The sequence below is a fragment of the Pan paniscus genome, chromosome 20, assembly GCF_029289425.2.
Source record: "Pan paniscus chromosome 20, NHGRI_mPanPan1-v2.0_pri, whole genome shotgun sequence".
In the NCBI taxonomy this organism is placed as follows: domain Eukaryota; kingdom Metazoa; phylum Chordata; class Mammalia; order Primates; family Hominidae; genus Pan; species Pan paniscus.
In genome coordinates this window covers 15883021-15906718 of record NC_073269.2, presented here as the reverse complement: position 1 = coordinate 15906718, position 23698 = coordinate 15883021, and the positions used below count along the sequence as shown (strand labels likewise).

The following is a 23698-nucleotide window of genomic DNA, read 5'->3' as shown; positions in this document are numbered from 1 at the left end:
CTGGGCTCATTAAAGCAGAGTCGCAGGCCCCAGGAATCTGTATTTCCAGTAAGTTCCTGGGTGGCACGGGGCTGCTGCCCTGCACAGCCCTCCTCTATCACCCATGCTGAACATGGTCTGCCCCCCAACCAGCGTTTCCCCTTCCAGGGCTGCTCCGAGACGAGGTGGCCAGAACAGAGCACCAGCCACGCCATGCCACACAGCTCTCTGTGGCGGGCCACCCACCCGGCTACATCATCCTAGGTACTCCCTGAATCCATCCTGTGGGAACCCAGGGGAGGAAAATGATCTGAGGACTCTGGAGTATGACAAACACAAGGCAGGAAGGAACGCAGTTCTGTACCTTGGGAGTGCTGGTCCATGGGGCTGGGCGGGGGCCCCATCCCAGCATGGCCCCCTGACCGCATCCCCATTCCTTTCATCTGGTTGTAGCGCGGGTCGTCCGACATGCCCTTCTCGTGCATGGACTCCATGGGCTGCGAGAGGGACCATGGCAAGGCAGGGTCAGCATGTGGAACATGAGGTGGCGGCGCGGCTATGCGCTGCCCGAGAGAAGCTCGAGGGCACCGAGAACAGCCACCCGAAGATGACGCGCATCTCCCCAGTCCCCAGCATGACTCCAAGGCAAGGTTCTGACACCTACTTAGGCCTCAAGACAGGTACACAAAATAAATGTCGCCCAGTGGAGCACGAGCATATGGGAGATTGTGGTCAGGCAATCCTCATCTTGTGGAACCACCCGGGACCTCCTGTGGCCCGTGACACTTAGAAATGTCACCTTTTCTCATGGATGCTAATATGACCTTTCCTTTCAGATGCTGTATGTATAAGGGAATATGTCCTCTAACCACATCCAGGGACATGCAAAAGAGACTTGTGACCATAAAGAGCCTTCTCCACCTTGCTGACTGAAGGCCCTGCTCAGCGCAGGTGAGGTAAAGACAGTGGCTGAGGGGCACGCCTTGGAGGAAAGGGAACCTGCTGCTCGGCTCTGCGAGCTGCACAGGTGAGCCTGACAGCCAGAACGGGGGAAACCACGTGGCTAAAAGCCTTTTTAGGAATTTGGATGTTTTTCTTCATTACCAAAAGAAAACTCTGCAGTGATATTCCCAAATTTCACATGCAGAAAGCAAGGGAGCGGGAAACGGTGGGGCAGGTGCCCGCGGGGCCCAGATCATGCGCCAGCACAGGCTGGGGTCCGACGAGCTGAACCTTCTGTTCATGGCTGTGGGCCCTGGTGTAGGGGGCTGAGCCAAGGCAGGACACCTCCAACAAGAAGGCTTCCCCCGATCCTCCAAGTAAGGCCCTCGGTCCAGAGGCTGCCTGCAGCCCTAGTGGGCAGAGGCCGCAGGTGCGAGGCGGGCGCAGGGATCCCTACCTTGTGCATCTGGTGCATGTTGTCCTGAGGGTACCCTCCAGGCCCCTGGGTGGGGATGGGGTGTCCTGCTGAGGGCGGCCCTGGGCTGGGCCCCATCATGCTGTGGGCGGAGCCCGGCGAGGGACCCGGGCTAGGGCCCAGCATGGCTCCAGGGGAAGGGCCAGGGCCCGGGGAAGGACCCGGCCGAGGAGTTCCGCCCAGGGGTGGGTCTGGAGTGGACATCTTCACGGGAGCTGCAGACAGTGGCCTCCTGCTGGAAGACAGTCCCGGTCAGTCTGGGGTTCATGACCAAGGGCGAGGCAGGACAGGGATAGCAAGGGACAATCATACGGTCACATCAGAATCTACATCCCACAGGAAGCCAGTACCTTTCCCACCAGCCACCCAAACCGTTTCTCCATGATCGCTCTCAGAGGAAGTCCTACATCTCAGGCACACAAGATCAGTCAGTCTACCCAGGAAGGGGTGGGCCACACTCACAGACAAGCACTGCCCCACAGGGGCCTTCAGGGGCTCCTGCCATATTCCTGATCACAGCAGAGGGTGTCTCAGGGGGTGCTGGTCTACCCTTCACACTGCTCTCCACTTGCTTATCTTCCTAACAGAAAGAACAGGACTATGGCTCAAATAGCCTCTGACTGGCCGGGTGCAGTGGCTCACACCTGTAATCCCAGAACTTTGGGAGGCCAATGCGGGCAGATCATTTGAGGTCAGGAGTTCGAGACCAGTCTGGCCAACAAGGCGAACCCCATCTCTACTAAAAATACGAAAATCAGCTGGACATGGTGGCACACGCCTGTGGTCCCAGCTACTCCGGAGGCTGAGGCAGGAGAATCGCTTGAACTTGGGAGACGGAGATCGCGGTGAGCCCGGATCGCACCACTGCACTCCTGCCTGGGCAATAGAGCGACACTCTGTCTCAGAAAAAAAAAAAAAAAAAACAAGCCTCTAACTGAAATTCCATCAATTCAGCCAAAACAAATATTTATGGCAAATACTGCTGGTTTTCCATTGAAAGTAGTAAGACCAAGTTTCCCTTAAAATAAATGAACTTAAGTTTAAAAAGGATAAAGTATTACACAAATAATTGCACTTTTTGGTCCCTGACACTTGGAAACGTCACCTTTTCCTTTAGATGCTTATATGCATAAGGGGATGTCCTCCAACCACCCAGGGACAAATGGGAAAGGAAAGATACTTGTGTCTGTAAAGAGGCTTCTCCGCCTCGCTGGCTGAAGGCCCTCGCTGGCTGAAGACGCACCCACACTCAGTGAAAATTTCTCAATACATTCTAGGCTTTCATATAATCTTACCCATGGCAATTCTTATCATTTAATAGTCTTTAAAACACAAATTCTAACAGCTACACTGCACTTCCTGGCTCTGACACCCTGGGTTTTTTGATAGCCCCTCTCTGGTTAAGCATGTCGCAAATCTGTCTTTTGTTTCTGCTGCCTTTTGGAATGAATCTCTTTGCCCCTGAACTCTCCGGCATATTTCTGGTTCTAAGGATAAATTCTGTAAGAAGTGTAGAAACATTTTTAATTCTATTGATTTAAAAAGTTCCATTTTTTGGCCAGGCGCGGTGGCTCACGCCTGTAATCCCAGCACTTTGGGAGGCCAAGGCGGGCAGATCACAAGGTCAGGAGATCGAGACCATCCTGGCTAACATGGTGAAACCCTGTCTCTACTAAAAATACAAAAAAAAAGCTTAGCCGGGCATGGTGGCAGGCACCTGTAGTCCCAGCTACTGGGGAGGCTGAGCCAGGAGAATGGCGTGAACCCAGGAGGCGGCGCTTGCAGTGAGCCGAGATCGTGCCACCGCACTCCAGCCTGGGCGACAGAGCAAGACTCCGTCTCAAAAAAAAAAAAAAGTTCTATTTTTGTTTTATTTATGTTTTTGAGACGAAGTTTCACTCTTGTTGCCCAGGCTGGAGTGCAATGGCATGATCTTGGCTCACGGCAACCTCCGCCTCCCAGGTTCAAGCAATTCTCCTGCCTTAGCCTCCTGAGTAGTTGGGATTACAAGCACACACCACCATGCCCGGCTAATTTTTGTATTTTTAATAGAGACAGGCTTTCACCATGTTATTCAGGCTGGTCTTGAACTCCTGACCTCGTGATCCCAACCGCCTTGACCTCCCAAAGTGCTGGGATTACAGGCGTGAACCACCACGCCAGGCCAATTTTTTTATTTTTAGTAGAGACGGGGTTTCACCACATTGGCCAGGCTGGTCTCGAACGTCTGACCTTCAGGTGATCCACCCGCCTTGGCCTCCCGAAGTGCTGGGATTACAGGTGTGAGCCACCGTTTCTGGCCAAAAATTACATTGTATTAGGTGATCTAGCGGAAAAAGTTTTAATTTGAAAGGGAGGGGTTTTTGTTTTGTATACAGAGTCTTACTCTATCACCCAAGCTGGAGTGCAGTGGAGCCATCATAGCCCACTGCAGCCTTGACCTCGGGGGCTCAAGCCATCCTCCTGCCTCAGCCTCCCGAGTAGCTGGGACCATAGGAGTGCATCACCATGCCTGGCTAATTTTTCTTAATTTTTTTGTAGAGACAGGGGTCTCTCTACGTTGCCCAGGCTGGTCTCAAACACTTGTTGATCCTGGCTCAAGGGATCCTCCAGCCTGGACTTCCCAAAGTGCTGGAATTACAGGTGTGAGACACTGCACCCAGCCATAGGGATATATTCTTAGACAAGAGATGAAAGGCTCAAAATGACCTCATTCCACTTTCATGGCTAACAGCAGGAGAGAGGACCAGGAAACTCAGCAGGGGAGGAACCAGTGGCTGGCACTCCAGCCAATCCTGAAAAGATGGCCCCTGACATAAACAAACCTAAATGTGTTACTGCAAGGAAATTCATCTGGAGGCAAAATCTGACCTGATTCTGTTCCGTGTGGATATTCGCACATTCTGCTACAGAAACAGGATCTGTCTGATTATGAGATGCCGCCCTCGCCTCTGCCATGTGACAACAGTCTGAACCTTGCGTTTATGTTACTAAGATGCTGATTTTGGAGCCTGAAGCCTCTGGTCCACGGGTATGTCTGCAGGGAGGATGCGCCTGCAGCTACCTCCATAGGTGGGAAGCCCAGCAATGTGGGCACGGCCAGGGCAGGGGGGAGGCACTGGCTCCTTGGCGCTCCCCTCTGGGCCTTCTGTCCCCACAGTCTTCTCAGGTCCACAGAGTGTTGCAATGAGGTAGGAAAAGGGACAGCAGGACTGCCACATACTTCATAGATCCTGTGATATTCAGGGACCTATAGCTTCTTCCTCACTTGAAGGTCTTTATTCTAAGTCAAATAAACTGAAACTGACAGCAAAATACAATCCAGCACGCCTGTAATCCCAGCACTTTGGGAGGCCAAGGCAGGGGGATGGCCTGAACCCAGAAATTCAAGATCAGCCTGGGCAACATGGCAAAACCTCATCTCTACAAAAAATACAAAAATTAGCCATGCTTGGTGACACATGCCTGTAGCCCCAGCTACGCGGGAGGCTGAGGTGGGAGGGTTACCTGAGTCCAGGAGGTTGAGGCTGCAGTGAACCATGACCGCACCACTGCACTCTAGCCTGGGCAAAAGGGCGAGACGCTGTCTCAGAGGAAAAAGAGAAAAAGATCCAGGTCATTGAGGGCAAACCATCTTTTCCCTCTCTGAAGGTGGACAAGCCAACGAGCATACACTGGGAAGTGACTGAAATTATAGCTCTCCTCATTGTACATTTTTTTTTTTTTTGAGACAGAGTCTCACTCTGTCGCCCAGGCTGGAGTGCAGTGACATGATCTCTGCTCACTGCAACCTCCGTCCCCGGGGTTCAAGCGATTCTCATGCCTCAGCCTCCCGAGTAGCTGGGACTACAGACGTAGTCCCACCTAATCGTACTTTACACTGAGCATTAGAACTTCTCCCCTCTCCCATCCATCAAATCACGCGATGCCGTCACAGCCTCCAGGAACGGCTCCAACTCAAAGCAGCGCTAACTTTGTCAACGGAAAAACAGAGTACACTGAAGATGCTGCCCCAAAAAACCATTTTGTGCCCGAATAAGGCAAGTCTGCTTTTTAGAAGCACGGGGTTTCACAGAGGCTTGTTAGAATGGCCTCTCCTCCTGAAAATGCTGCCTCTAGAGTCAGGCTGCAGTGAAACAGGAACGCGGGTGCCACCAGCATCCGCAAATTCATTTCCGGATTGAAAGCTCAGACACGTGCAGAGTGACAGTAAAGGGGATCCAAACAGCCCGGGAGTGATGCAAAGCCAACCCCAGCAGTATCGCCCAATGCCAAAGCCTGTGATGAGGTTGCTGGTGCCTGCACTTGAACAAGCACTGGCCGACCTGCAGCACAAAGTAGAGAGCCGTGGAGCGACTCCACGTCCTCAGCTCAGTACTGAGGGGAGCAGCGTGTGATTCTGCTTACTCTCACTGACTTGTACATGCCCTGATCGCAGGATCATAGGTGAACAGCTTGAAGAACACTGCGTCAGACATCCCTCCTGACGTTCCAGAAGGCATTCTTGGGCCCCCCCTAGTCAATACCACTCTCCCAGGGAAACCACTATTTTGACTATCACTGTGGCTTCCTTTCACCTGTTATTGAACTTCCAATAAAATGACGGGTGTGGTGGGTCACGTCTATAATACATATATAATATATACTTATAACATATAATATATGTAACATATAAATAATATAATGTTGGGGGCAGTGGGTCATACCTATAATCCCAGCACTTTGGGAGGCCAAGGCAGAAGGATCGCTTGAGTCCAGGAATTCAAGACCAGCCTAGGCAACATAGCAAGACCCTGTCTCTACAAGTTTTTTTTTTTAAATTAGCTTATACTCAGGAGGCTGAGTAGGGAGAACTGTTTGAGCCCAGGAGGTCAAGGCTGCAGTGAGCCATGATCGTGGGCAACAGAGAAAGACCCTGTCTCAAAAAAAAAAAAAAAGACAATCACACAGGGTCACCATGTCTGGGAGAGTCATCCGTTCTTTTTATGTGAGCATTCTCATTTTCATAGACATTGTACTCTACCAGGTTCTGGCCAGCACAAATCAAGCTGCTATGAGAGTCATTTGGTGAACACATGCATTGGTTCTTCTTGGGTGTCCAAGAATGAAACTGGTGGTTATAAAGGGAGGCATAAACTTAGCTTTGCTAGTTTTCCAAAATAGTTGTATCATCTACACACACGGTCCCACCTCCCACACAGGGACAGCATTCCAGGTGCTCTTCATCAACCCCAACACTTGCTGCTGTCAGTCCTTACAACTTTTAACAATCTTGCCAATGTCCAATCGCATCTTCTTATGGTCTTCATTTGCATGTCCCTCACAACTGATGGCACGGAGCACCTTTCCGTATGCTTACTGGCTATTGAGATATCTATCTATCTATCTATCTATCTATCTATTTATTTAGAGACAGAGTCTTGCTCCATCACCCAAGCTGGAGTGCAGTGGCATGATCTCGGCTCACTGCAACCTCCACCTCCTAGGTTCAAGTGATTATCGTGCCTCAGCTTCCCGAGTAGCTGGGATTACAGGCACGCACCACTATACCTGGCTAAAAAAAAATATATATATATATATATATTTTGTATTTTTAGTAGAGACGGGGTTTCGCCATGTTGGCCAGGCTGGTCTTGAACTCCTGATCCACCTGCATCAGTCTCCAGAAGTGCTGGGATTACAGGCGCGAGCCACCACATATGTGGCCGGTATCCACTTTTAAAAAGTAGAAAGTATCGGCCAGGCGTGATGGCTCATACCTGTAATCCCAGCACTTTGGGAGGCCGAGGCAAGCAGATCATGAGGTCAGGAGTTCGAGACCAGCCTGACCAAAATGGTGAAACCCATCTCTACTAAAAATACAAAAATTAGCCAGGTGTGGTGGGTGCATGCCTATAATCCCAGCTACTTAGGAGGCTGAGGCAGGAGAATCACTTGAACCCAGTAGGTGGAAGTTGCAGTGAGCCGAGATTACATCATTGCACTCCAGCCTGGGCAACAAGAGTAAACCTCCATCTCAACAAACAGAAAAAAAGAGAGAGAAGCTCTTAATTCTAATGAAGGCCAGTTCATCAAGTTTGGTCTTTGAGGTTTAACATTTCTGGGGTCCTATTTAAGAAATCCTCGTCTACCGTAAGGCCATGCTGACAGAGGAAGGGAAGGGATATTTGCAAATCCAGGGGGGACTGTGGCTTGCCTTCACCTCCCTGTGATTTACAACTGCTGAGGATGTCTCAGTCACAAAGAAATGGCAAGGAAGGAAGATCTAGCCAGGAGGTAGGGGCCTCAGCCTACTTGATGGTAACAACTGAGACTCACCACCCTGGGCCCTCACCACCACACAGGGACTACAGTGGTCCTGCTGACAGATGACTCCCTGAGGCTCAGACAGGGAAGTGGAAGAGTTCAGGTCACAAGGCCAAGGCCACAGTGGAACTCACTGCCATGCATCCCACACTCTGAACATGGACTGTGAAGCCACGGTGCCACCTGCCTCACGGGTAACCTCCCTGTGGCTCCACCTCCTCCTCCACAGGCTGGAACATCGAACCATCACTCACAGGCAGGAAGTGCCGGCCGCTCAGCTGGTGAAACCAAGGTGCCCCATCTCTCCCCAGGTTTACTGAGCAGCTGCTTAGCACGTGAAAGGGATCGCACTAGGAGCATCACACAGATGAGGTCCTCAGATGCTCCCATCAAAATGTGAAGCAGAGGCTCCTTTCCCTGAACAGAAATGAGAAAACTGAGTCATGGGCTGGGCATGGTGGCCGATGCCTGTAATCCCAGCACTTTGGGAGGCCGAGGCGGGCGGGTCACTTGAGGTGAGAAGTTCGACACCAGCCTGGCTGACTTGGTGAAACCCCGTATCTACTTAAAAAAACAAAAAGTAGCTGGGTATGGTGGTGCATGCCTGTAATGCCAGCTACTCGGGAGGCTGGGGCAGGAGAATTGATTGAACCCGAGAGGCAGAGGCTGCAGTGAGCCGAGATCACACCACTGCACACCAGCCTGGGCGACAGAGCAAGAGTTCGTCTCAAAAAAAAAACAAAAACAAAACAAAAAAAAACTCAAGTCCGTAATGCAGCCTCCCCCCAGCACAAACCGCAGGTAACACTCCTGCCCCGCAATGCTCAGGAACAACAGACTGGCTTCCCCTCTTGGGCGCGCATCAGGTAGAAGCAGCTGGCTGGAGAGCAGCAAACCCCTAGGTGCAACCCAGGACCTGCTGTCAGCCACGACACGCCCACCCTGGCAATCAATGCACACAGATTTGGGCGGCTGCCAAGAATTTTGTTGTTGTTGTTTGTTTGTTTATTTGTTTTGGAGACAGAGTCTCGCTCTGTCACCCAGGCTTAGCACAGTGGTGCGACCTTGGCTCACTGCAACCTCCGCCTCCTAGGTTCAAGCGATTCTCCTGCCTCAGCCTCCCGAGTAGCTGGGACTACAGGCGCACACTGCCGAACCTGGCTAATTTTTTTGTATTTTAGTAGAGACAGGGTTTTTGCCATGTTGCCCAGGCTGGTCTCGAACTCCTGAGCTCAGGCAATCCGCCTGCCTCGGCCTCCCAAAGTGCTAGGATTACAGATGAGAGGCACCACGCCCGGCCTACTTTTTTTTTTTTTTTTTTGAGACACGGTCTCACTCTGTCTCCCAGGCTGGAGTGCAGTGGCGCCATCACAGCTCACAGCCTTGAACTCCTGGGCTCAAGGGATCCTCCCATCTCAACTTCCCAAGTAGCTGGGACTACAGGCTCATGCCACTATGCCCAGGTAATTTTTGTATTTCTTTATAGAAATGAGGTCTCGCCGTGTTGCCCAGGCTGGTCTCAAACACCTGGGCTCAAGTGATCCGCCCACCTCAACCTCCAAAAGTGCTGGGACTACAGGCATGAGCCACCACACCTAGCCCAAGCCACAGTGCCTGACCCACAAACATCTCTTATCCCTCCTTGCTCCCACAGCCATAAGCATGGTGTTGTTCTCAGCCCTCAACCTCCTCCTGGCCAGCTCACCCTCCCTGAAGGGCTGGGGTGAGGCCAGCCCTGTAGAAGCTGGATGGGGTGTGGGGCTGGGTGCACCTTGCTCCGGCGAGATGTCTACACGGGAAGGCCAAACGAGCATGGCCAGGAAAGGTGTCTAAGGACAAGGAACACCTCTCTCTCTACCCCTTCTTACCCCATCACCAATCATCCCTGCCCTTCTATACAGGAAATGAAGGATTTGGCATTTTCAGCAAAGTCCTGGGGTGGCCAAAGGTCGTCCCTAAGGTGTCTTACACGGTGCCGCTTAGAGTCCTGCAATGGGGCCCTCAATGATAAGTCACTAGCAGGGGAAATTCACGCAGCAATGAAATCCATTGCAGACCAGGAGGCCACACCTACTCAGGTGGAAAAAGCAAAGGATAAGGGGATTCAGGGGCCAAAAGGGCAAGAATAGTTAGTACAGCGTGTGGAAGCCAAATCCAGATGTGTGCGGCCCTTGGATCGGGTGCTGCCGGGGCCTCCACAAGGAGAAAACAGAGCCTGGGAATCCAGGCCAGCAGCCAGAAGGAATGACCGGAAGTGAAACTACTCTGGCACGAGAATCTAAACGCTAAAATGTAAAACACTCAGTTAAAAGTCCAGGAGGACAGGAGATGAAAATAAGCTCTGAGGTTCCCTGGGCCAAAGGGTCTAGAAGTGGTGTGGCCATATTGCCTCAATTTCTTGAGAAGCTCCTCAATTGCCCAGCAATCAGAACCCCCACAAAACCCACGCTGCAGAAGTCTTGGCACATCAAAAAAGAATTGAGAGGCTGGGCGTGGTGGCTCACGCCTATAATTCCAGCACTTTGCGAGGCCAAGTGGGCGGATCACAAGGTCAGGAGTTTGAGACCACCCTGGCCAACATGGTGAAACCCCATCTCTACTAAAATACAAAAATTAGCTGGGCGTGGTGGAGCTGGCCTGTAGTCCCAGCTATTTGGGAAGCTGAGGCAAGAGAATCGCTTGAACCCGGGAGGTGGAGGTTGCAGTGAGCCAAGATCGCGCCACTGCACTCCAGCCTGGCAACAGAGAAACACTCAAAAAAAAAAAAAAAGTAAGGTTGGGTGTGGTGTTAATGCCTATAATCCCAGCACTTTGGAGGCTGAGGAAGGCAGATCACCTGAGGCCAAGAGTTCGGGACCAGCCTGGCCAACACAGCAGAATCCCATCTCTAGTAAAAATACAAAAGTCAGCCAGGCGTAATGGTGCATGCCTGTAGTCCCAGCTACTCAGGAGGCTGAGACACGATAATCAGTTGAACCAGGAAACGGAGGTTGCAGTGAGCCAAGATCACGCCACTGCACTCCATCCTGAGCGACAGAGACTCTGTCTCAAAAAAAAAAAAAAAAAAAGAATAACTATATATGCATATGGCTGGGCATGGTGTCTCACAGCTGTAATCCCAGCACTGTCGGAAGCTGAGGCGAGCGGATCACCTGAGATCGAGACCAGCCTGGCAAACGTGGTGAAACCCCATCTCTACAAAAACACAAAAGTTAGCTGGGCGTGGTGGTGGGCACCTGTAATCACAGCTACTTGGGAGGCAGAGGCAGGAGAATCACTTGAACCCAGCAGCCAGAGGTTGCAGTGAGCCAAGATCGCACCACAGCTCTCTAGCCCGGGCAATAGAGCAAGACTCTGTCTCAAAAAAAAAAAAAAAAAAAATATATATATATATATATATGCATGTTAATCCATGCATAGAGATTACCCCAAAGAAAACATGCACAAACGGCTGTCAGCACAGCCAGTAGCTCTCTCTGATGGCATGTGATGAGGAACTTACCCTTTCCATATCACAGGTGTCTGGCGCTTTTTATTTATTTTTTACAATAGCCATCTATTACTTTTTATATTCAGATTTTTAAAGAAAAACTTCCAAGAAAAAAAAAAAAAGCCTAAATCAGAATACCCATGAAATAAATACCCACAAGAAATGCCCAGGAAGTGTCTTTGTGGAAATAAAAGAGAAAGATCAAAGGATGTGAGAACCACCGTGTTCTCATTATTTTCAACTTCATCAAAATTATCATCTAAAATAGAAACATCTGTTGACGTTCAAATGTGGAAGGAGACTGCTTGAGGAAGAGAAGAGGTCTGGTCTCTTCTTTCACGCCACCCCTAGCTTTTGTCTTAAAGCACTGCGGTGACCAGCCCCAGGCAGGGCAGGTTGCTAACCAGCAATCGGATCCCTTGGAAATCTGTTTGTTGGAATTATGGTGGTTGTTTTCACCTTGCATGAGAAACTAGCATTATATTTAAGTTTGGCCCCAGGATATCTGCTATTGTGTTTTTTGGGGCTTGGGGAAATTTGTTCACGGACACATTTCAGCAGCAGACCAACGTGGGAGTCAGGTTATGGCAGAGGCTTGGGCGGAACAACAGCAATGGGCAGGATGGCTTCCGCAGAGCCAGCCCCGTTTACTATGCGTGAACTACAAAACAAAATGTTCCCCTCGGTGGTCTATAAGAAAACCTCCAGGCCGGGTGCGGTGGCTCACGCCTGTAATCCCAGCACTTTGGGAGGCCAAGGCGGGTGGATCACGAGGGTCAGGAGATCGAGACCATCCTGGCTAACACGGTGAAACCCCGTCTCTACTAAAAATACAAAAAATTAGCCGGGCGTGGTGGCAGGTGCCTGTAGTCCCAGCTACTCGGGAGGCTGAGGCAGGAGAATGGCGTGAACCCGGGAGGCGGAGCTTGCAGTGAGCCGAGATCATGCCACTGCACTCCAGCCTGGGTGACAGAGCAAGACTCTGTCTCAAAAAAAAAATTAGCTGGGCGTGGTGGCGGGGGCCTGTAGTCCCAGCTACTCGGGAGGCTAAGGCAGGAGAATGGTGTAAACCTGGCAGGCGGAGCTTGCAGTGAGCCAAGATTGCATCATTGCACTCTAGCCTGGGTGACACCGAGACTCCGTCTCAAAAAAAAAAAAGAAAACCGCTTAAAAGCACCTACCCAAAGGACCTAAAAGCATCCAGGACAGTTCTCTGCCTTAGGGGAGTGTCCTCTAACCCCACAGGGACGTGTGGTGTCTACACTGCAAGCCTGCAAATGCTATCCTAGCTATCAATTAGATGGATGTTTTTCAAGCTCTTCTGATCATGTCTCCATGTGACAATGTGACCCAGCAGAAACATAACACGTAGAGTAACTGCATCAAGTGTTAAAAATCCATCCTGACCCACGCTCCCTGTGGAACATCAATAACCCCATTCTTTTTTTTTTTTTTGTAGATGGAGTCTGGCTCTGTCACCCAGGCTGGAGTGCAGTGGCACAATCTCAGCTCACCGCAACCTCGGCCTCCCGGGTTCAAGCAATTCTCCTGCCTCAGCCTCCCGAGTAGCTGGAACTACAGGCGCACACCGCCATGCCCAGCTAATTTTCGTATTTTTTGTAGAGATGGGGTTTCACTATGTTGGCCAGGCTAGTCTCAAACTCCTGAGCCGATGATCCGTCCACTTTGGCCTCCCAAAGTGCTGGGATTACAGGCGTGAGCCACTGTGCCCGGCCCCTATTCTTTCTTTTCGGCTGGCCGAGGCCCACTGGATGGATGTCCTGCGCCACCACCGGGTCTGCTGTGTTATCAGCTATATACGCAACACTGAGCGTGAGGAGTGACACTGTGTGGAGATGGCAAGAGGAGTCCCCACAACAGAGGCATGCAAAGGCCAAGAGTGGGCAGGGAGATGCAGAATCCATACCTGCCCAGTGTCACTCGTGACAGGCCTTCTCCACCGCCACAGCAGAGGACTTACTGATGACTACCCCCAAATACTAACAGCGCTGAATGCACCAAGCTGGTTCCAAACACCAGGCATCTGGCAGAGAACAACATAATTCCTACCTGGAGGAGTGGACAGCAGAGTGACAGAAACAGCCAAACATGACACAATGTCACATAGAAAGTGGAAGTGTTATATAAAAAAAAAAAAAAAAAAAAAAGTATTCAGGGCCGGACGTGGTGGCTCATGCCTGTAATCCCAACACTTTGGGAGGCCGAGGCAGGTGGATCACCTGAGGTCAGGGGTTCGAGACCAGCCTGACCAACATGGTGAAACCCCATCTCTACTAATAATAAAAAAATCAGGACCAGGCTTGGTGGCTCATGCCTGTAATTCCAACACTTTGGGAGGCCGAGACGAGTGGATAACTTGAGGTCAGGAGTTTGAGACCAGCCTGGCCAACATGGTTAAAACTCATCTCTACTAAAAATACAAAAATTAGCCGGCATGGTGGCAGGCGCCCGTAATCCCAGCTACTCGGTGTGGGGGCTGGGACAGGAGAATCGCTTGAACCCAGGAGGCGGAGGTTGCAGTGAGCTGAGACTGCGCCACTGCACTCAAGCCTGGGTGACAGAGCGAGACTCCGTCTCAAAAAAAAAAAAAAAATTAGCCGAGCGTGGTGGTGCACGCCTGTAATCCCAGCTACTCAGGAGGCTGAGGCAGGAAAATTGAAATCGCTTGAACCCGGGAGGCAGAGGTTGGAGTGAGCCAAGATCGCACCATTGCACTCCAGCCTGGGCGACAAGAACAAAACTCCATCTCCCCCCTCCAAAAAAAAAAAAAAAAAGTATTCAGGGTGGGCATGGTGGCTCACGCCTGTAATTCCAGCACTTTGGGAGGTTGAGGCAGGTCGATCACTTGAGTCCAGGAATTTGAGGCCAGCCTGGGCAACACGGTGAAACCTCGTCTCTACGAAAAATACAAAAATTAGCTGGCATGCGGCTGTAGTCCCAGCTACTTGGGAGGCCAAGGTGGGAGGGTCCAGACTGCCATGAGCTATGATTGCACCACTGTACTCCCCGCTGGGTGACAGACCAAGACCTTGTCTCAAAGAGAAAAAAAAAAAAAAAGACACAATGTCACATAGGGGGTGGAAGTGCTATAAATCTAATCAAGCAGGGTTCGCAGGGTTAACAGATGAGAAGCACTCCTTCTATGGTGGCCTGGGACACCTCAGTGATGAAGATGTCTGAGCAGAGATCTGTAGTGACATGGGCACCATGTGGTTATTTATCTACCACAGAGGAACAGCAAGTACAAAGGCCCTGGACTGTGCTTGGCATATTCCAAGGCACAGCAAGTCAGCCAGTGTGGCTGGAGCAGGGAAGGTGGGAAAACACACTCTATTTCTTTTTTTTTTTTTTCTTTGAGATGAAGTTTCACTCTTGTTGCCCAGGCTGGAGTGCAATGGTGCGATCTCAGCTCACTGCAACCTCTGCCTCCTGGGTTCAAGTGATTCTCCTGCCTCAGCCTCTCAAGTAGCTGGGATTACAGGCACGCGCCACCACGCCCAGCTAATTTTGTATTTTTAGTAGACTAGGTTTCTCCATGTTGGTCAGGCTGGTCTCGAACTCCCGACCTCAGGTGATCCACCCGCCTCAGCCTCCCAAAATGCTGGGATTACAGGCGTGAGCCACCGTGCCTGGCCCACACTCCGTTTCTCTACACTCTCACACAGCACTTTTGACACCAACTCAGAGAAAACCAGTTTGCTTCTACTATACTCTCATAACCGAGAACAATTCTGTGACCAGATGCGTGGGTCTTTTCCAAGTAATTCTCCAAGTCTCCAAACACCAGCTGGGTGTCCTACAATTTAACTCAATTCAGACTCTATCTCCCACAAGTTAAGGACTTTATCGGCCAGATGCAGTGGGCTCACCTAAGCACAGCGCTTTGGGAGGCCAAAGTGGGAGGACTGCTTGAGGCCAAGAGTTTGAAACCAGCCTAGGAAGTATAGCACCCTGTCTCTACAAAAAATTTAAAAATTAGCTAAGCCTGGCAGTGGTGCACACCTGTAGTCCCAGCTACTCGGGAGCATGACATGAGCCCAGGAGCTGGACACTGCAATGAGCTATGACTGTATCACTGCACTCCAGCCTGGGTGAGAGTGACACTCTGTCTCTAAAAGAAAAAGAGCTGTCCCATAAGACTGCTCCCACTACAAATGCCATTTGCACATCCCAGGGTCCAGTACTTCTGCCCAGCCACCTATAAATTGGGAATTCCCACAACCCCCTCCTCAGTTTGATTGATTTGCTAAAGCAGCGCCCAGAACTAAGGCAGGCATTTCACTTCCCATTAATGGTTTATTATAACGGATACGACTCGGGGTCAACCAGATGGAAGCAATACAGACAGCTTCAATGGCCCCTCCGTGCATGCCACCCTCTAAGCACTTGGTCTTTCTGGTAACCAGCCCCATCCTGGGCTATCTAGGAGCCCCATCCTAAATCACCTCATAAGCATAAACTCAGCTGTGATCAAAAGGGGCTCATTATGAATTTTAAAAGACACACCTATCACTCCTATGACATGTGGCACAAAGACCAAATATATTCCATATCATACCTCAGAGGGCAACTGGGTGTGGCCACAGGTGGGGCATAGGGGAGAAGTCACAGGCCTTGAGGGCCACAGTAAAGGGGCTCCAGGAGCATCCAGTGCAGTGGGGAGCTGCTAGAATGTTCCAGGCACGGGAGTGGCACAGTCTGATAATGACTTTAATTTCTCTGGACATGCTGATGGAATGGATGTGCAAGTGAGGGCAAGAGATGAGGCAAGGGTGAACACCAGGGCCTCGGCTGGGACGTGCTGTTAGAAACATAAAAAGGGGGCCGGGTGCAGTGGCTCACGCCTGTAATCCCAGCACTTCGGGAGGCTGAGGCAGGTGGATCACCTGAGGTCAGGAGTTTGAGACCAGCCTGACCAACATGGAGAAACCCCGTCTCTACTAAAAATACAAAATTAGCCAGGTGTGGTGGTGCATGCCTGTAATCCCAGCCACTCGGGAGGCTGAGACAGGAGAATCACTTGAACCCAGGAGGCGGAGGTTTCAGTGAGCCGAGACCCCGCCATTGCACTCCAGCCTGGGCAACAAGAGACAAACTCTGTCTCAAAAAAAGAAAAAAAAAAGAAAGAAATATAAAAAGGTGCCGGGCGTAGTGGCTCACGCCCATAATCCCAGCACTTTGGGAGGCTGAAGTAGGCAGATCCTTTGAGCCAAGGGGTTCAAGACCAGCCTGGGAGATAACATCAAGACCTCCACTTCTAAGAAAGTAAAACCTAAAACATAAATTTTTAAATAAACATAACAAGGCCCCCCTTCCTCGAGGCTGGCCAAGCCCTAGAGCAAGGCTTGGCAAAGACAGGCAGGGCTGGGGTTCAGCCCCTGGTTCTTGAGGTAGAGGGTGGAGGCCAGGGAGATTCTGAGAGGAAAACGGAATTCTGAGTTCAAAGAGGTTAAGTCATGCGGAACAGAATCCCGCCTCAAGTCTCTTTGACTCCAGGGCCTGAGTAACTGATTCAGGCCGAGGATCAAAAGGAATAAATAGGATGAGAACCTTGAAGGTCGAGGAAGGGCAGAGTCAAGAGGAAGGGCAAGTAAAGAGTCACTCCCACAGGCACTCAGGAGATGCCTCCAGGAGGCAGGCAAGGCCTTCAGGTGCCCAGCCAGTCCAGGCTGTGCCAGAATCACATTTGATCATCACAGGGGCAGTTTCAGCTCCCTGGGCACAATGAGACATCCACTATGCCCCTTTACTGGGACTTTCGGAGCAAGCTGGGTCGCATACAGCAGACCCTCCCCCTCAAGTCTCCCACTGAACAGGTGAGCAGCAACTGTCACATCAGCCACCTGCTTCCTGAGCCACTGGGGCGTGACTTGCCAGTGGCAAAGAGAAAACTTAAAAAACTCCCAAGAGCTAGCACAGTGGATCACGCCTGTAATCACAGCTAGTCAGGAGGTGGAGGCTGGAGGATCACTTGAGTCCAGGAGTTAAAGACCAGCCTGAGTAACACAGCGAGTCTCCGTCTCTAAAAAAATAAAAAGTGGAAAAAAAAAAAAAAAAAAAAAAACACCTCCTCAAAGAACCATTTTAAAGTCGATCACTATTAAAAACGGGGCCCGTGCTACTCTATCACACTCACAGCTGGCTGCACACAGAGCAAAACGGTTCACAGTGACAAGTGTCCACATACATAAATGAAGCTATGCCCCTTTAGGGAGGTAACAGAGTCCCCAAAAGCAAAGCTCTGGAAACCAGTCTGGGACTTAAAAAAACATTTGAGGCCAGGAGTGGTGGCTCATGCCTGTAATCTCAGCACTTTGGAAGGCCAAGGCAGGCGGATCACCTGAGGTCAGAAGTTTGAGACCAGCCTGACCAACACGGAGAAACCCCGTCTCTACTAAAAATACAAAATTACTGGCCAGGCGCAGTGGCTCACGCCTGTAATCCCAGCACTTTGGGAGGCCGAGGCGGGCGGATCATGAGGTCAGGAGATCAAGACCATCCTGGCTAACATGGTGAAACCCCCGCAGGGCGTGGTGGCGGGCGCCTGTAGTCTCAGCTACTCGGGAGGCTGAGGCAGGAGAATGGCATGAACCCGGGAGGCGGAGATTGCAGTGAGCCAAGATCGTGCCACTGCACTCCAGCCTGGGCAACTAAGCAAGACTCCGTCTCAAAAAAATAAATAAATAAATAAAAATTTTAAAAAAATACAAAATTAGCCAGGCATGGTGGCGCACGCCTGTAATCCCAGCTACTCAGGAGGCTGAGGTAGAAGAATTGCTTGAACCTGGAAGGCAGAGGTTGCGGTGAGCCGAGATCACACCGCTGCACTCCAGCCTGGGAGAAAAGAGTACAACTCTGTCTCCAAAGAAAAAAAAAAACACACATTTGAAAGGGGCCAGGGTTGGTTTCCACCCTACTAACATTTACCTATTTTCTAAAGAAAGCCCCCTTCCAGTCGGGCGCAGTGGCTCACGCCTGTAATCCCAGCAGTTTGGGAGGCTGAGGCAGACGGATAACGAGGTCAGGAGATCAAGACCATCCTGGCTAACATGGTGAAACCCCGTCTCTACTAAAAATACAAAAAAAAAAAAAAAAAAAAAAACTAGCTGGGCGTGGTGGTGGGCGCCTGTAGTCCCAGCTACTCAGGAGGCTGAGGCAGGAGAATGGCGTGAACCCGGAAGGGGGAGCTTGCAGTGAGCCGAGATCGTGCCACTGCACTCCAGCCTGGGCGACAGAGAGAGAGCAAGACTCCATTTCAAAAAATAAAATAAAATAAAATAAAAACAAGAAAGCCCCCTTCCCTGAGGGAATTGGAGGGAAATCAATGTGTCCCTTCTCTCTGCCCTGTAACAACAAACCCAGCTACACCTGGCACTTCCATCCAGGCCCTTTCCCATATATGAAGAAGAGTTGAGGCCACAATTCACATGCCCATCAATCCCACACCCTGAAAAATTAATGATTAATGTCCTTAGGATGCAGTTAACAGAAAACTTCAATCAAGAAATCACTGGGCATACTAATGAGTCCGCTGTGTCTCCTTAGGGTTGACACCTATGAGGGTGGCAGCACCTGAAGCTCCATTCAGCCTCAGGCTTCATTCTGACCTGTTCCCTCTCATACCTTCCCCCAGTATTCCAGCAGCTGTTATCCTTCCCACCCCCCGGCTTTTTTTTTTTTCTTTTGTAGAGACGGAGTCTAGCTCTGTCGCCCAGGCTGGAGTGCAGTGGCACGATCTCGGCTCCCTGCAACCTTGGCCTCCCGGGTTCAAGCAATTCTCCTGCCTCAGTCTCACAAGTAGCTAGGACTACAGGCGCACACCACCATGCCCAGCTAATTTCTTTTGTATTTTCGTAGAGACGGGGTTTCACAATGTTGCCCAGGCTGGTCTTGAACTCCTGAGCTCAGGCGATCCGCCCGCCTCGGCTCCCAAAGTGCTAGGAATACAGGCATGAGCCACCGCGCCCAGCCCAACCCCCGGCTTTTTTAAGATAGGGTCTTGTTGTGTCACCCAGGTTGGAGTGCAGTGGTGCGATCACAGCTTACTGCAGCCTCCACCTCCTCGGCTTGATCCTCCCACCTCAACCTCCCAAGTAGCTGGGACTACAGGTGTGCAACACCATGCCTGGCTAATTTTTTAACTTTTCTGTAGAGACGGGGTTTTGCCATGCTGCCCAGGCTGGTCTTGGATTCCTGGGATCAAGTGATTTGCCCTGCTGGGCCTCCCAAAGTGTGGGAATTACAGGCATGAGCCACCACACTCGGCTGAACATTTGATATTTTTAAAAACCTGGCCGGGCGCGGTAGCTCACGTCTGTAATCCCAGCACTTTGGGAGGCTGAGGCAAGTGGGTCACCTGAGGTCAGAAGTTCAAGACCAGCCTGGTTAACATGGTGAAACCCCGTTTCTACTAAATATACAAAAAATTAGCCAGGCATGGTGGCGGGCACCTGTAATCCCAGCTACTCGGGAGGCTGAGGCAGGAGAATTGCTTGAACTCTGCAGTCGGATGTTGCAGTGAGCCAGGACCGCATCATTGCGCTCCAGCCTGGGCAACAAGAGTGAAACTTCACCTCAAAAAAAAAAAAAAAAAAAAACCCATGCCACTAAACACACTCTCCCTTTTCCAATGCCTTATGGTGAAATTTCAAAGCATGGTTTTCTTCACCACATAACATTTTGGTCAATGATGGACCAAATATACAATAGTCCCATAAGATTATACTTTCCTCCTTGAATTGTCTAATTAGAAAAATTTTTTAAAGATCATAATACTGTATTTTTCCCATACGTTTTCTGTTTAGATATATTTAGATACACAAATACTATCGGGTCACAACTGCCTACAATAATCGGTACAGTGACATGCTGTACAGGTGTATAGCCTGGGAACAATAGGCTATATACCACAGAGCCTACATGTGGACTAGGCTCCACCATCTAGATGTGTGTAAGCACACTCTATCATCTTCACGCAACCACAAAATCATCTCACAACGCATTCCTCAGAATGCATCCCTGCTGTTAAACAATGTGCAGCCATTAAGGACAAAATGGAGGAGCTGACTCCTTTGCTACCACTTTGAAACATACAGAACTTATGACTAGAGGAAAAAGTATATTATCTGTGTCATCCCACCAGGCTGTTGCAGGAATCCTAATAAATGATGAGCACTAACAACTGTTTAGCACTATGTGCCAGGCACCATTCTAAGCACTTCGCATTTGTCACTGGTTGTTCAGCTCTTGCAGCAATACTACAAGCTGGGTACTAGTACTGTCCCCCTTTGCAAGTCAAGAGTGGGGTGTGAGCTACTAAGAACAGGACCCTTGTCTGCCTGTTCCCCATGGAATCCCCAGCTCCCCAGCAGTGCCTGGCACATGGCAGGCGCTCAATGCATGCTTGTTCGCCACATAAATGGGGAAGAGTGGCTGGGTTATTTCTTGCACAACTCCAGGGGGCACCATTCACATTGTGTTCTGTCTACAGGCACCATGAATGGGTCCTTCTGTGCCATGGCAGCCTTGATGACCGAGGGACGGAAAGACAAAACCAGGAGTCAAACCCAGGTGGTTGACTTGACAACCCTTGTGGAAAGAAAATAACCCTAGGCCTGTTTCCTTACTGATAGAAAGTTCCACCAGACTGGCCGGGCACGGTGGCTCACGCCTGTAATCCCAGCACTTTGGGAGGCCGAGGTGGGCAGATTACAGGAGGCCAGGAGTTCGAGACCAGGAGTTCTGGCCAACATGGTGAAACCCTGTCTCTACTAAAATACAAAAATTAGCTGGGCATGGTGGTGCACATCTGTAGTCCCAGCCACTCCAGAGGCTGAGGCATGAGAATCGCTTGAGACCAGGAGGCGGAGGTTGCAGTGAGTCAAGATCGAGCCACTGCACTCCAGCCTGGGCGACAGAATGACTCTGTCTCAAAAGAAAAAAAAAAAAAGAGGCCGGGCGTGGTGGCTCATACTTGTAATCCCAGTACTTTGGGAGGCCAAGGGCCAAGGTGGGTGGATCAGTTGAGGTCAGGAGTTCAAGACCAGCTTGGCCAACATGATGAAATCCCATCTCTACTAAAAATACAAAACTTAGCCAGGTGTGGTGGTGCACGCCTGTGATCCCAGCTACTCAGGAGGCTGAGTCAGAAGAATCGCTTGAACCCGGGAGGCAGAGGTTGCAGTGAGACGAGATCGCGCCATTGCACTCCAGCCTGGGCAACAAGAGTAAGACTCCGTCTCAAAAAAAAAAGAAAGAAAGAAAGAAAGAAAGTTCCACCAGACATCTGCCCAAAACCCTAGTCCCTCCCATGCTCCCACCTCCCACAAACAGCCAAAACATGGAATGGTCTAAGGTTATCTCCTGGTGTTTTGAGGGTTCCCAAGGAGAAGCAAAGGTACACAAATAAATTGTAAATAAATATACATATGTTGGGATGCTCCTCACTGACAAGAAGTTTAGAGACCACTGCACTGCCCTATATCACAATTCTGATGACATCGCCTCCCCTGCTCAAAAGCCTGCACGATCAACTTACGTCTCCTAAAGGGCTGGACACAAAATGATTTTAGGTGGCCCATGCAAAACCATTTATTACTTTCCTAACTATGCATGAATTAATTTTTATTCCTTTTTTTAGACAGGGTCTCGCTTCGTCACCCAGGCTGGAGTGCAGTGGCTCAATCATGGTCCACTGCAGCCTGTACCTCCTGCCCCAGCCTCTCAAGGAGCTTGGGACTACAGGGGCATTGCACTCCAGCCCGGATGACAGAGCAAGACGCCGTCTCAAAAAAAAAAAAAAAAAAATCAAGTGTTCACTATGCATCAGGTGCAGCAGTGTGTTAGCGGCTTCCCATGTGACCTCATTCAACCCTCACAAGAAGCCTGTGAAGTTTCGGGCATCCTTGTCCTACCTGTTTCACAAGTGGGGGGCCCTACTGCTAAGTGCCTCGCTTGAGGTTAAGCTACGATTTAGAGAGCTGGGTGTGAATTCAGGAGGTCTGATTCCAGAATGAGTACTCCTTACCACCACCCCACGCTAACCACCACCCCACACTTTGTAGGGGAGAGGAGGACAACTGAGGTTCAGGAAACAATGGCTTGGAAAGTGCAAAAACTGTTCAAACAACTAACCTGTATCCCTTACAATCCATCCCCAGTCCTGCACCAAGCTTTCTTTTTCTTTTCTTTTCTTTTTTTTTTTTTTTTTGAGACAGTCTTACTCTGGTGCACAGGCTGGAATGCAGGGCCACAAGAATGGCTCACTGCAGCCTCCACCTCTCTGGCTCAAGCAGTCCTCCTACCTCAGCCTCCTGAGTAGTTGGGACCACCGGTGCATGCCACCACACTCGGCTAATTTTTGTATTTTTTGTAGAGATGAGGTCTCACTATGTTGCCCAGGTTAGTCTCAAACTCCCGGGTTCAAGCAATTTTCCCGCCTCAGCCTCCCCAAGTGCTGGGATTTCAGGTATGAGCCACTGCACCTGGCCCTGCACCAAGCCTTTTACACAGATGGTCACGCGATCTTCCACAGGACCCCCTCATTCAATCCACATAAGTTCGCTAAAGACCTACTATGTGTCAGGCCCAGGGTACTGTGGGGCCAGCCAGGCAGACACAACCCCAGCTCTCACGGTGCTGGGGGTGACAGCTACACCGGAAAGGACCAAGTTGATGTATGAATGTAGCTGAGGGGAACAATGGCTAGTCTGAGGTGGCCAGGGAAAGTCAAAATACAATCCTGGCGCGGTAGCTCACACATGTAGTCCTAGCACTTTGGGAGGCCGAGGTGGGTGGATCACCTTAAGTCAGGAGTTTGAGACCAGCCTGGCCAACATGGTAAAACCCCATATCTACTAAAAATACAAAAATTAGCCAGGCGTGGTGGCGGGCGCCTGTAGTCCCAGCTACTCGGGAGGCTGAGGCAGGAGAATCGCTTGAACCCAGGAGGCGGAGGTTACAGTGAGCGGAGATTGGGACTCTGAACTCCAGCCTAGACGACAGGCAAGACTCTGCCTCAAAAACAAAATACAATCCTACACACCCTCCCTGATTTTGAGGCCCCCTCTTCCAAGCAGCCCCCGTGATCTCTGGCTACCACCGATCCCCTGCCTGTCCGCTGTGTCCCTCTCACAGTGCAGGTTAAGAGCAATAAACGATAGGCCAAGAGAGTTTGTTCCCACATTTACCACCCGCTCCCCTCCAAGACTGCAGAGGCTCCAGGATCCAACCCCCGACCATCCAACACTTAGTAGGACCTCAAGAAGTTATCTGCTGAACAATGAGGGAGATTGGACCAGACAATTACAATAGTGCTTCCCGCTTGCGAGGAACCATTTTACAGGCTTTCACCAATTCCATTTGGGAGATTACCCCCTTTCACAAAGGAGCTTTCACAAAGGAGGAAAACTAAGAGGTTCAGAGAGGTTAAGCCACTTCCCTAAAGTGACAGTGTGCTAAGTGACTGACAGCACCAGGAATCAAGC

The 23698-nt window shown here is 50.5% G+C and overlaps 1 protein-coding gene across 19 annotated transcripts in view; it reads right to left on the bottom strand.

Annotated features, from left to right (window-relative positions):
- Nucleotides 1–23698, bottom strand: part of SMARCA4 (SWI/SNF related, matrix associated, actin dependent regulator of chromatin, subfamily a, member 4) — a 100989-nt gene that overhangs the window by 76155 nt on the left and 1136 nt on the right. For 11 of the 19 annotated variants that reach the window (XM_063599874.1, XM_034945780.3, XM_063599876.1 and 8 more), the window contains exons 2-5: nucleotides 7957–8119; nucleotides 4904–4979; nucleotides 1379–1631; nucleotides 344–476 (exon numbers count right to left, since the gene is read on the bottom strand). In XM_063599874.1, coding sequence (XP_063455944.1) covers nucleotides 344–476; nucleotides 1379–1631; nucleotides 4904–4979; nucleotides 7957–8092 — 598 coding nt within the window. In that variant the 5' untranslated portion in view covers nucleotides 8093–8119. Of the gene's footprint in view, nucleotides 1–343; nucleotides 477–1378; nucleotides 1632–4903; nucleotides 4980–7956; nucleotides 8120–23698 lie in introns of those variants that run through there. The other 8 variants (XM_055104275.2, XM_057300717.2, XM_034945786.3 and 5 more) reach the window with 6 other exon arrangements.